Source organism: Thunnus thynnus, chromosome 11, assembly GCF_963924715.1.
Source record: "Thunnus thynnus chromosome 11, fThuThy2.1, whole genome shotgun sequence".
Classification (NCBI taxonomy): Eukaryota; Metazoa; Chordata; class Actinopteri; order Scombriformes; family Scombridae; genus Thunnus; species Thunnus thynnus.
In genome coordinates this window covers 3872699-3886350 of record NC_089527.1, presented here as the reverse complement: position 1 = coordinate 3886350, position 13652 = coordinate 3872699, and the positions used below count along the sequence as shown (strand labels likewise).

At 38.8% G+C, this 13652-nt stretch overlaps 1 protein-coding gene across 1 annotated transcript; it reads left to right on the top strand.

Annotated features, from left to right (window-relative positions):
• The first annotated feature begins 3326 nt into the window (after positions 1-3326).
• On the top strand, positions 3327-13143 carry ifngr2 (interferon gamma receptor 2). Its single transcript, XM_067602853.1, has 7 exons — positions 3327-3512; positions 5208-5313; positions 5862-6034; positions 8336-8481; positions 8994-9135; positions 9235-9380; positions 9792-13143. The coding sequence occupies exons 1-7, from the start codon at positions 3476-3478 to the stop codon at positions 9888-9890; spliced, it is 849 nt and encodes a 282-aa protein (XP_067458954.1). The 5' UTR covers positions 3327-3475; the 3' UTR covers positions 9891-13143.
• Positions 13144-13652: the final 509 nt, after the last annotated feature.

The following is a 13652-nucleotide window of genomic DNA, read 5'->3' as shown; positions in this document are numbered from 1 at the left end:
CTAATGGTCAGTATGAACAGGAGGAATGATTACAGCAAGAAACACATGTTTCCCTGTTCATTTGGGCTCCTGACTGTTGTTTTAAGACACACTTGAAATATATTGAACCTGTCTTTAAATTCTCTCTTCTTTGGTGCCAAAAACAATAATTGCAGTTTTATCCTTTTTAATTAAAGAATGTTTTGATTATCCAAGTATTGATTTGCTCAGTGCACTGTTTCAGGTGATCTATTCTGCCATGCTCACTGGGTGATAATGCTATGTAGATGTGAGTGTTGTCAACATAATTATGGCACATATTATGAGACATACATATTATGTAACTGTCTTTTTATGTGCTCTTTCTTCTTTATTTCATTCCAAACTTCAGACATGATTCATTATTATGTAAGAGCTCAACCTTTTTGCCAATTATATTAGAATTAAATTAGAGAGATTTGTGACTCATAGAATTACACTGAACACAGACACTGCCATGCTTCCTTGGAAAACTATAATATTTCGCAATTGAAGACGTGAAAACCAGTAAATACTAAAAGTAGTGGTTTGGTCCCTCTGACTGATATATTATTATATATGACATCATTAGATTATTAATAGTGAAGCATCAGTGTTAGAGCAGCATGTTACTGTTGTAGCTGCTGGAGGTGGAGCTAGTTTACACTACTTTATATACAGTTAGCTAGTTTAGTCCAGTGGTTCCCAACCTAGGGGTCGGGCCCCTCCAAAGGGTCAGCAGATAAATCTGAGGGGTGGTGAGATGATTAATGGGAGAGGAAAGAAGAAAAAACAAAGTTCTGATACACAAATTTGTTTTCAGTTTTTGGACTTTTTCTCTAATCTTTGATTTTTGCTGAAATATTGGATCATTTGAACATTTATTGAAATGAAAGCATGTGAGAAGTTTAGAGGGAAAAATCACTATTTGGTGGTGTCGTGAGAAATCTTCAGATGGGCCAGTAACTCTTCAGGTTACTCACAACTTAGCATTAAACTCAAAATTTATAAGAAAGACAGTCAAAGAATACACTAGAAGCTGGTAAAGAAACCTAATGTAAAATCATAAAACATCATATTATACACTGTTCACAATCCCTCCTATTGTGGAGATTATTTTCTGGACTCCACCCCCAGATAGCAAATATGCTTGTGGCCCAGATCCAGCCCACACCCAACACTATCTGCACTTTCATCCGGCCCACATACCGCATGGAACGATGGCATTTGGGCGTTCCGCTCCTGTTTCCCATCTGGGCCACAAGCAAGCCCTAAACCAGATTTTGATTTGAGATACTGGGGCCATATTTGCTATTTTACATGTGGGCCATTTTAAGCTCATGTCCATGTTGTCCAGGCCAGAAGGCCAGCAGTGCAGCATCATTGCCTGAAGTGGCCCACTTCTATATGCTATCAGGACCTTGTTTTTTTAATCATATTCAAAACTATTTTGTCATCATTGCTGAGTTCATTAGTGACCTTCTCTCTAACTTCCTAGGAGCTGTCTCTTATTAACATAATGTTGTTTTTGCACACTCATTGGCACATTCGTTTGATCATGAGAAGGCAGTTTCCACCTCAGTGGAGCTGTTAACAACTCATAGACATGTGAAATGTGACCCCGACTACACACTGCTTTTTGTAAGACGTCAAAAGCCAAAAAGGTTGGAAACCACTGGTTTCATCTTTAACAATGTGTTGTATTTTAAAAGCTTGTTATATTATCCATTGTGTCAAATCTTCATCTGAAAAGTAACTAAAGCTGTCAAATAAATGTAGTGGAGTAGAAAGTACAATATTTCCCTCTGAAATGTAGTGAAGTACTTAGTTACTTTCCTCCACTGGTTTCCGACATGTTTAGCTACTAATAACTATGTTTAAACTTGAATTTACGGTAAGACGGATCCTCTGTTACCGGTTTAACCACAAGACCCGACATGAATAATACTAATAGCAGTTTGATGAATCATACGTGATGTTCGAGCACCGACATGACAGGAAGCTTTAAAATATTGTCAAATAAATGTAGTGGAGTAGAAAGTACAATATTTCCCTCTGAAATGTAGTGGAGTGGAAGTACAAAGTAGCATCACATGGAAATACTCAAGTAAAGTACAAGTACCTCAAAATTGCACTTAAGTACAGTACTTGATTATATAGTATACTCAGCCTTCTTGCCACTGCTGCTGTTACTTTGTACTTTTATATTTTAGTACTTTCTAAGATTTATACTTTAAAAAAATATTTAAAGTATTTATTATTATTATCTAGTATTTTCAGTATTTTTTCCATTCTTTGTGCAATTTAATGTGTGCTGTCAAGTAAAGTACAAGTAGAAGTATCTCAAATTTGGATTTATGCACAGTACTTGAGTAAATGTGCATAGTTACATTCCAGAATCAGAATATATCAGAATCAGAATCTGATTTATTCACCGAGTAGCAAGTACAAGGAATTCAATGTGGTCCAGATGTCAACAGAAAAAGCAATAAACATGAACACTAAACAATAAACATGAACACTAAACGATAAACATGAACACTAAACGATAAACATGAACACTAAACAATAAACATGAACACAAACATAACAGTGTAAGAAAGAGAGAGATTATGTGTAATGGAGGTGGACTGTGTGCTTGTATATTAACATGATAAAAAAAAACTATGTGTGTGCAAAAAAGCAGAATATAAATAGAATGAAGTTAGACAAGTGATAGATAAATGTGTATAGATGTACAAAAGCTATATGTGTGCAGCCTGTATTTGTACAGTTAGCAATTAAAAGATCAAGTCTTTATGCATCTACACAGTGCAGGACAGACAGACACAGTGTTCACAATATTAAAGAAATGAGATATGGAGGGGAAGTGGAACTGGTTTGTTTACAGTCTTCTACTCCCCTTATTAAAGATGACTATCGCCTAGGGAAAGACACTGTGGAGGTATTATTATTATTATTATTATTATTGTTGTTGTTGTTGTTGTTGTTGTTGTTGTTGTTATCATTATTATTATTATTATTATTATTATTATTATTATCATTATTAATAGAGGTGATGGGCCCTTCAAGGTGGCCGTTTTAGGAAGTTTGCTGCTACAGCTCAACCCAAGAACTCCCCCGTCCCTCCCATCAACATTCCGCGAAGACCCGCCCTCTTCTGCCTCTGATTGGCTAGTGCTCGTTGCCTTCGTTGTTAGATTGGTTACGTTTAGTCAGGAAGATTTAGATTGGTTGGGCAAGAATATCAGAGCCAATCAGAGGCGGAGTAGGGCGGGTCTTCGCAGAATACGGGTGGGGGAATAAAGTAACGCCTATTGGCAACACTCAGAGGGGGCGGACGTAAGTTCCCGATTGTATTCCCAGACGGGTTTTGGGGAAGTGACATAGATGTCAGTGAATGCGTGAATAGTTCTACAGCAAACGGATTATGGCTGCAAAGGAGAGAAGTCTGTTAATGTGAAATGACGTTTTCACAATGGTTATCCTCTTGCTCTTGTTTAACGTCGTCCGAGGTAACGTGACAGTTAATTATCCGTTTTTAGCTAACCGAGCTGTTCTGTGCTAGTTATGAAGCAATATCTTTCCTGTGTGTGTGTGTGTGTGTGTGTGTGTGTGTGTGTGTGTGTGTGTGTGTGTGTGTGTGTGTGTGTAAAACACCATAAAAATGAAAGCTAAGCCAACGGTAGCTAAAACCTTTCACACAGGCCATGAATTTAAGCGCTAAAGCGAGTCTTTTCTCTGTTATGGTAAAGCTAAATGTTAGATTAGCCAAACTCTGTTAATAAAACTCATATTTTAAAGCTGCCTGTCGGTGTTCGAACATCACGTAGGATTCATCAAACTGCTATTAGTATTATTCATGTCGGGTCTTGTGGTTGAACCGGTTACAGAGGATCCGTCTTACGGTAAAACCAAGTTGAGACATAGTTATTAGTAGCTAAACATGTCGGAAAGTACTCCACTTTATTTCAGAGGGAAATATTGTACTTTCTACTCCACTACATTTATTTGACAGCTTTAGTTACTTTTCAGGTGAAGATTTGACACAATGGATAATATAACAAGCTTTTAAAATACATTTCAATAAATGTTCAAATGATCCAATATTTCAGCAAAAATCAAAGATTAGTGAAAAAAGTCAGAAAACTGACAACAGATTTGTGTATCTGAACTTTGTTTTTTCTTCTTTCCTCTCCCATTAATCATCTCACCACCCCTCAGATTTATCTGCTGACCCTTTGGAGGGGCCCCGACCTTTTACTGTTTTTATCTTTTACTTCTTTTACTTTGTGGTAGGATTTTTCATGCAGGACTTGTAGTCTCACTTGTAGTGGCGTATTTTTATATTGCTGTATTGGTACTTTTAATGCAGAAAAGGATCTGAGTACTGCAGTTGGTGACATGGATTGCACGTCTTCAATTGTGAAATGTTTAAGTTTTCTAAGGAAGCACGGCAGTGTTTAGTGTGATTATATGAGTCACAAAATTCAAAGTACTTATGTGTAATTTAATTCTAATGTAATTGGCAAAAAGGTTGAGCTCTTGTGCAATAATGGACCGGAACTGATCAATCCTTAGAATAAATATTTATTATAAAACAGGATCAGTTCAATGTAGAGTTAAAACAACAAACAAAGAGAGGAAAGAGGTTTGAAAAAAGAGTTTATTCTAAAACTAAACTCTGGCTGCCACTAATGATGATTTTTTATTATCGATTAATCTGCTTATTATTTTCAAGATTAATCAATTAATCATTCGGTCAATAAAACACCAGAAACTGGTGGAAATCATCCATCACAACATCCTGGAGTCCATGGTGACATCCTCAAATGTCTTAATTTGTCCAACTGAAAGTCCAAAATATTAAATTCACAGTAATGTAAGATCAAGAAAAGCAACAAATTCTCACATTTAAGAGTCTTAAACCAGAGAATATTTGACATTTTTACTTGAAAGATTCCTTAAATGGTTATTGGATTATCAAAAAAGTTGCCGATTAATTTTCTATCTATCGATTAATTGATTAATAATTGCAGCTCTAGTCTATTCTGAAACATACAGGTAATTAATGTAAAGACGCTCGGAAATGTGTACAAAAGCTGTGTGTTGATAATTGTTGACAGTAGTTGTTGAGATTGATCCAATAACAGTTGCAGGAAAGACTTTTGCTTGTAGTCCTGTCCTCATGATGTCCTGTCTGTTCACAGCACTGCCTGAGTCACTGCCGCCGCCGCATGTTGACAACTGGCAGCTGACTTGGACTCCTGGCACCCAGGACAGAAACGTGAGCTACAGCGTCCAGTACAGTACAAGGTGAGGTCACATGGTTATGTTTAGGGCTGCAATAACGATTATTTTCATTATCGGTTCATTTGTTCATTATTGATTAGTCGATTGGTCTGTAAAATGTCAGAAAACAGTGAAAAATGTCAAGATGCAACCTTAGATGTCTTGTTTTGTCTGACTGACAGTTCACGATCCAAAAATAATCAGTTTACTGTCGTAGAGAACTAGAGACACCAGAAAATATACATTAATATTGTATTATATTCATTTGAAAGACTGGAATTAGTGAAATTTTGCCTTTTTTCCCATCTAAAAAAAATTACTAAAAATTATTATTATAATAATTATAACTTTCCTGTCGATCGATTAATCTTTGCAGGTCTAGTTGTGTTTTTCATATTAATCCACACACTGATCCTGACAAACCTGAACATCTGAATGTATATCAGGCAATTATTTCATTATGCAGCTTTCTCCTGTGTAACATCTTGTTTCTGCTGATAGCAAATATATTTATATAATTTTGTGCCAATGCAGCTCACAGCTTTCTCGTTGTTTCTGTTCCTTGTCTTCAGCTTTAGGGACAAAAAGCCAGTGTGGGAAAACGTGGAAGACTGTTTCCAGACGTCTTTGAATTCCTGTAATGTCAGTTTCACCAAAGCTAAAGAAAGTGATGGCTGCGTGATGCTGCGAGTGCAAGCAATGAGAGACGAGCAGGCGTCAGAACAAGATGCTTGTAGCACACACAGTAAGAAACCCAAGACTGGCCAGGTCACCAACCCTAACCCCGACCCCCTAACCCTTAACCCTGACCCCTTAACCCCTAACCCCTAACCCCTAACCCTGACCCCCTAACCCTAAGCCCGAAACCCTTAACCTTGACCCCTAACCTGGACAGGTGGACAAGAAGCTCTAGATATTTGCACAACAACAGTTTTTGATGCTTTGTTATTGTTTTTCATTACATGCTAGAGCTGCAACGATTATTTGATTGGTTGCCAACTATTAAATTAATCACCAACTATTTTAATTATCGGTTAATCGTTTAGAGTCCTTTTTTTAAAAAGAAAATTTCCAAATTCTCTGATTCCAGCTTCTTACATGTGAATATTCTCTGGTTTGTTAAGTCCTCTATGACAGTAAACTGAATATTTTTGGGTTGTGGACATAACAACATTTGAGGACGTCACATTGGGGTTTTGGGGAAACAGGAATCTTATATTTTATGGACCCAACAACTGATCGAAAAAATAAATGACTGATTAAACTATAAAGAAAATAATGGTTAGTTGTTAATTTTAGTCCTGTCAGTACGTTCAATAAGTTCATTCCTTCATACACGTAGCCATTAAAAGTACAACAACAAATCTATATTTCTGTTGGTCAGCATTTTTCTACCTACGTTTCCAGTGGAGACAAAACCACTCGAGTGTTGGAGAAATACAGCAGGAAGCTGCAGACGAGAACAAGCTGGCACAGAAAACAAAATCAGCACGATACAGGATACAAAGCTGAATGAAAATATAGTCAGAAAATAAAGATAATAATAATAATAATAATAATAATAATAATGATAATGATAATGATAATGATAATAATGATAATAGCACTCAGCATAGAGCTGCTCTGATGGATTCATAGTTTTTACTAGGGATGCACGATATTATCGGCTCGTCATCGGTATCGGCCGATATAAGCTCTAAAATGAAATATCAGCATCAGCCCGAAATGAACATTTTCTGCCGATTATGAGAGGCCGATTTGTCGCCTTCTCCTCCGCCGCCTGACTGTGCTTCCCTCCACGGACTGTTTCACCCTGACGGTCCCGGTGTTTCCTCCGCAGGCTGCGCTTCACTCAAGCCGCCCGTCAGACCTGCTGCTTCTTCTAGCGGAGGCTAGCTGGCTGTGCTTCCCTCCGGCCATGCTGCTGCTAACCCTCCACTAGCCTCTCAGCTAACATAAGCCCCGGCTCTCCATGTGGATCCAACTGGACCACCGAGCCCCAGTTTGTTATTCAGGTTAAAGTGGGAAGAAGCAGCTAGTCTGATGGGCGGCTGAGTGAAGTGGAGCCTGCGGAGGAAACACCGGGACCGTCAGGGGAAAATAGTCCACGGAGGAGCTGCTATGTTCGGCTGCACAGATAGGAAACACCTTGGTTGACAGGATGTACCACTCTGTTTGGAAAAAAAATCTTCTTCTTTTTGGTTTATAACGGCGGTTGGCAACCAGTGTATTAGGTGCATTACCGCCACCTTCTGCTCCGGAGTGTGGACCAGGGATTAAATCCTCCACATTAATCCTGTCTGTCTAATAAACTCAAAGAAAACTCTACTGCTCCTCCAACTTGGCAGGTTCATTAAAGTTTTAATGCTGAGCTCCTGAACTCCAGTCTTCCTAAGTTCCTCCATTGCACGTTTAATAGTCTCCTCAGCCAGCTGCAAAAAAAATCTTGGCATTGGCAATCGGCCACAATGAGTTGGAACTATCGGCATATCGGCATATTGGATATCAGCAAAAAATCCAATACCGTGCATCTCTAATCTCTACAGTTATGTTTTTGTCTGCTGATTTCTGAAAGCAGGACTTGAAGCTGTGCTGTGTTTTGACTCTTCGGGAACTTTTTTGTGAATGAAACTCGCCCACAAATGGAGCAGAACACGGAACACACACCTCCTCACGAACAGATTTAGGACAAAGCAAAAACACACATTAGAAACTCGTGTTTCTACAGTGATCAAAACCAAAACGTATTACGTGTTTGTGAGCCGTCTGACGCCCAGACAGGAAATGACAGCATTCATTTCTGTCTCGAGGTGTTAACCAGTCTAACCAACGTGTGAACCACATGGGGTGAGGTGTCAAAAGTTGAAGAAACCCAAAGCGGACTGTTGTGTCTTCATCAGTATCATTGTGTTAGATTGATTATTGATTATTCATAGGTTAAGGTTGATATGTTTGTGATTTATTTTAGGTGTGAAAGACTGTTGGGATGTGACACCTCCGTCAACAGATGATCAGTCCTTGTTTTCGTCTTGTTCTTGTCTTCCAGGTGACTCCTGTACCCCTGAAGTCAATCTGACGGCACATACCGGGTCCCTCACTGTAGTTCTGATCAGGGAGCACAGTCTGTACAGGGAATATGCAGAAGGTGTAAATCAAAGGATTTACTTTGGAAAGGAGGGAGAGCCCCTAGAGGTGAGAATCCTCATCAGTTTTTATGTATACTGGAGGTCAAATGATCCATACATGCAAATTTATGTTCTGTGTTTAATTGACAGGACATCAGCACAAGATAAATAGTGGCCTGGTTCAATACAGGAGAACCAGAAATATTATCTTTTTTTTTATTCCACACAGTTATCTTCCTTGTCAGAACTTGGTGCCTACATTACCCACAATGCAACCTCTTCCTCAGACTCCATGATCCCCAGATTATATTTCAAACTTGTAGTCTTCAGCTCCAACCGGCGCTGTATTGTAGATATGATTTCTCTTAAAGAATAAATAACGTAAACTGGTGATCATCACGTAAACCAGTATGATGGTTCCATTATCCAGGAGAGTCCCGAGTTTCTGTGTTCAGTGAAAAAATGAATGAACAGGGGGAAAACTAAATTCTACTAGTCAGAGCAGGAAAAATCAAACTGTATGTTTACTGAGTAGCAACAGTCTCTGTAACACTCCAAATGTCCTCCACTCTTCATCAGGAGTACGGAGATTTTTTTGCCTCACACACCATCGACAACCTGGAGCCGGGACAACGTTACTGTGTAAGAGTACAGTACGTTCGTTTGGATAGACCCATCGGACTGAGCACCTGCCCGCAGTGTGAGGTCATCCCTCCGTCAAGTAAGACGTGTTTGTTTTCTTTTTTCAAACCCAAAAAAGAAAATAAATAATCCTTTTTGTGAGACATTAAAGATTGTTTGTGTGTTTGTGTTCCCACAGGGTTAAAACAGTCGAATATAATAGTAGCTGTTGTGGTCAGCGTCGCCGTCTTGATTGCTCTGGTAACGGCCATTGTGTACATCCTCATCGTCAAACTTGAGAAAATCAAACGGTGGCTGCAACTTCCGATGAGGGTACCACCTGACGTAAGAACACACTGACCACACAACCAGCAGCTCCCAGTATAGAAATCAGACTGGTGCAGTGTCCCCATTCTCAGTCTGTTGTTGTGAAACATCATCAACTCCTGAGCCAATCACAGTCCACATGTGACAGGAAGTGTTCTTGCTCAGTTTGTTTTATTGAGGTTACTTTGGCATCTGGCATCCCAGAATGCATTTCGCGCCAAAAAGTGGCGATGCGAAGGGTTTTTTTTAACATTGATTGACTAACTGACATCGTGCAGAATGATAAAGTTGTGCAGTTTTATAAACTCAGCAAATCAACCAACAAACTAAAGCAGAGATGATTTATTCTCACAAATACACACAAGTTACATTTGATCTGATTAAAGGGTCGTATTTCAGTAACTGACTCTTCTTTCTTTTCTCTTCTAGTTCCATGATCGATTTAACGGCCCGAGCATTCCCATCTACATCAGAACCCCCACCGAGGAGGTTTTTGATACCATCTCTGACATGATCCCGAACAAGTGAAGGCTGCTGACCTTCTTCTGCGTGAAACTTCCTCTTTCTGTTCTGCTCAACATGGGCATCAACTTCCTCCTGAAGACAGACAGAGAGAGTCTGAGAGGAATTTGAACTCAGCATAACTGAGGACTTCATGATTCTCGTTTTAGCCTCATTTGATCGACATTTCATTTGCTGTCCAGGAGAGAAAGCCCCCACTTTGAATTGGTTTCATACAGCTGGAAACTTCCAAGGAAAAAGTAACGTTTGCACTAAAGGTTTCTGTCTATCTGTAAAGCACTTTTCATTTCCCAGAGAAGAATTTGTAAAAGTTGTGTTTGTGTCCCTACAGTATGCCAACTCAAATAACAAAGTGCCCTTTGCCCTGTTGACTTCCATTTTGGAAGGCCACGGTCGACTCAAGTCTGTCTGAAAATGATAATCGGGTCCCAATAAGAACACTGAAACACTGTTTTTTCTTGCTGTAATCATTCCTCCTGTTCATACAGACCATTACAGTCCTCCCTCCAAGCAAAAACTGTATTTAAAGGTTTATTTGAACTGAGTCTGAGTCAGTTAAATCAAGTGAAAATCCTCCAAAGTTAAAACATCCCCTTGATTGGACTCATTTGAACGGATGAAACGAGGGCTTTGGATTACGAACAGAAGGATTATCAGCACCGATCTCCACTGATGGGATATGATTCACTTCACAAAGTCAGTTACATCAGATAAATCCCAATGTGGCAAAAATATCTTCTACACTCAAGGAGTGAGCAGTACTTTAGCTGTCTCGAACAATACAGGCTGAAATGTAAAGACATTTCTGCATTATGACGCATCTACGGGCTGCAGTGCGTGCAAAGGCTTCATCACGATCCTCACTGTTTAAAATAAACGCTCTCATACATCCTCTCTGATGATCAGACAGCAGAAAGTGAAAGTCCTGCTCACCGATTCATCTGCACTGATATCTCTAGCTACCCGGCAGGCTGAATTCAGTAGAATCTGCACGCTTCCACTACTCGTAGTCAGAGATAATATCTCATTAACAAACTAACAGAGCTCAGATCGGTGTGCAGAGTCTCTTCCTCTCATTGGTGAGATCTGTTGATGCACAACAAGATAAGCCAGAGTCGGTTTATCAAACTGAGTTGCGACAGTCTTGAGTTGTGACTCAAAGTAAAGTAAGCATCTTACACATTTAACTGAACCACTGTAGACACACGTTTATTAAGAAAATCCAAATATCAGCATTTTAAGAATCTACATCAGATCATTCAAATAAAAAATGTGATTCCTCTGATTGTTTTTTTTTTTTAATCCAGCCATAATTAATGTTAAATCTTTCTTGGTTACAGCAAGTAAAACCTCTTTCATATGTTCACATGTTCATATTGTCTCCTGACTTCTGCTTTCAGACAGACTGTTAGGACAAACAGCCACAGTTACACAGAATCAACGTGTTGAAACCCCACAGAAACGTCTATTTAACACTAGTTTTAGGGAAGACGACTGCAGGTCGCTCCCTCTGAGCCACGGAAACTGCTGATCGGTTAAAGACATAATCACTGGACTTCACTTTTATGTCTGTTTAACAACAGTCACAACATTCAGGCAGCATTCATATAGGCAGCAATGACCCAGATCAGCAGCATCCTCTAACACTCGTAGCATTAGAGCCGACCTGAAGCCTCTGCGGGGACGTAAAGAGGACGTGATAATGTGGTGATAAGATAACCAGGCAGTAAAATTCCCCACGAAATGAGCTACGTGACATGAACTGTGAGCTGGGAGGAAATGTTCAAAGCTTGTGCACACAGACGTCTCTATTTCCTTCCCTTTATCATGAACGAACAAACACTTGACCCATCTTTAAGTAGGTGAATAACGGCTTTTATCATTTTATCTCCTCATAGCAGCAAATAGAACTCCTAATCAGATTATTTAAACCTTCTCAGAGCTTGTTTTCTCCTCTTTAATGCAACTTTTTGGCAGGAAATGAGCTGCGACATGCCATTACCTCAGAAACACTTCCTCCTATGAATAATTTTAAAGGCCTTTTGCTGCCCTGAAGGAAGCACGTCGTCGTTTTACATAATCCTCGACTCGAGGTGGAGCGATGTGGTTACTGATGGTATGAGCTGTACACTTCTCTTCTTTTATTCTTCCCTTGTGTTACTTTTTATGTGTTTGTATTATGTTCTGAGAGATCTCGTATCTCTAAAGGACCTCGTTAGCTAAATAACGGATTAATAAAACAAAAATAAACAATACCAGGGCCTGTATTCACAACGAATCTTAACTTCCTGTTAAAGAGTTTCCTCTTTAGGCCTGCTGACAGCCACTTTTACTGAGGAACTGAGAAAACTCCAGAGATAAAGTCACACATTTTGAAGTAATATATTGACTTGTTAAAGCAGATTATGTTTGACATCAAATGGCATCTACATGTTGATCCTCTCATGATATTGATAACTTGTCAGCAGTTGGTTATTAAATGACTTCAACTGCTGAATGAGAGAACAAGCGTGTTTTTGTTGTGATTAATGATTCTGACAGACAGCAGTTATATTTTAAACTCTTCAGTGATCCAAACTGCGTTCATCCAGTGTCCAAGTAGTGGATCATCTTTTAGTTTTTATAGACTGATCTGATCCGAGAAGATGGATCTCCTCACTGCCTTAAAGATCACAGAGTTTATATTATTTATATTTATATTATAACTATAAGTTGGACTCAGTTTTTCTCTCTGCAGACTTTACGTTCAGTTCAGACTTGTATTTGAAAGTGATACAGAAAGATTTCAGTTTAACCTCATGAGACCGACGTGTTTATTCAAACATGAGACCGATTCCTCTGAACTTCCTCTTAAATCTTCGTCTGTCTTATCTTCAGGAGTTTCTCTTAACTCGGCCAGTTAAGAGCTTTCAGGATGAACATTTTCTTTAATTCTCAAATCTTACTGAACTGTTCTTTTTGCCTTTTTCATTGAATTACGACTGTAAAAGATTAGCTAATAACCTCCAGCTTTGGACGCTCCTTATTATTCCCTTGAATGAGAAAATGTTTTCTTGTTACTTTACATCCATGATCTTTGTATAATGATGTCATTTGTCTGTCTGGCGTTTTCTAAAATGTCTGTTAACTATCAAGTTTCTTCCACACTTTATTGTCTCGTCTCAGTTGTGAATTATTTTGGGTAAAAGCATTTTTCAGATGACTAGATGTAAACTTCTGAATATGATAATAAAATGTGCAGTAAAGAGCTCAAATTTTACATCAGTTTTGTCCAGAACTCTTTGCAGGTGAAGTCGGCCACAATTTTAACTCTTTAAATCACAAAAACACATTTTCTTATTTAATCTCTGGAGGTTTTCTGACATCAGTCTTTCGCCCCCGATACAACAAAGATGATGGTTAAAAAAACAAAAAAACACTGTTAACAGTTTTCATCTGGACATTTTCTAAATGGGAAAGAAGATCCAATGAAAGCATCGATATGGAGTCTGTGGATTATCCAGAGAAAGGAAGACACTGTGAAAACACACGGTGCTGTTGAATTAATTAATGCTCATTTTTAATGCTGTGGGCACCAGAAATAAAAAAAAATACAGGACTGGAGACGAATAGCTCTGCATAAATAAAACCCAAAACTATCTGCCTCGATCGATACCACTAGAGTAGTAAAAAGTAATTAGGGTGATGAAAATGCTTTGTGGTGTTGGATCAAAGAACATCTGATGTGACTCATGTTGAAACACAGGAGGCAGGAAGCTGTCCAAACTA

What these genes read in the sequence shown, in the direction of transcription:
- ifngr2 (XM_067602853.1), top strand. Translation starts at nt 3,476, where the DNA reads ATGGTTATCCTCTTGCTCTTGTTTAACGTCGTCCGAG. An exon ending in TGAGGTCATCCCTCCGTCAA is followed by an intron (nt 9,136 to 9,234) that starts GTAAGACGTGTT and finishes GTGTTCCCACAG; the next exon opens with GGTTAAAACAGTCGAATATA. An exon ending in CGATGAGGGTACCACCTGAC is followed by an intron (nt 9,381 to 9,791) that starts GTAAGAACACAC and finishes TTTCTCTTCTAG; the next exon opens with TTCCATGATCGATTTAACGG.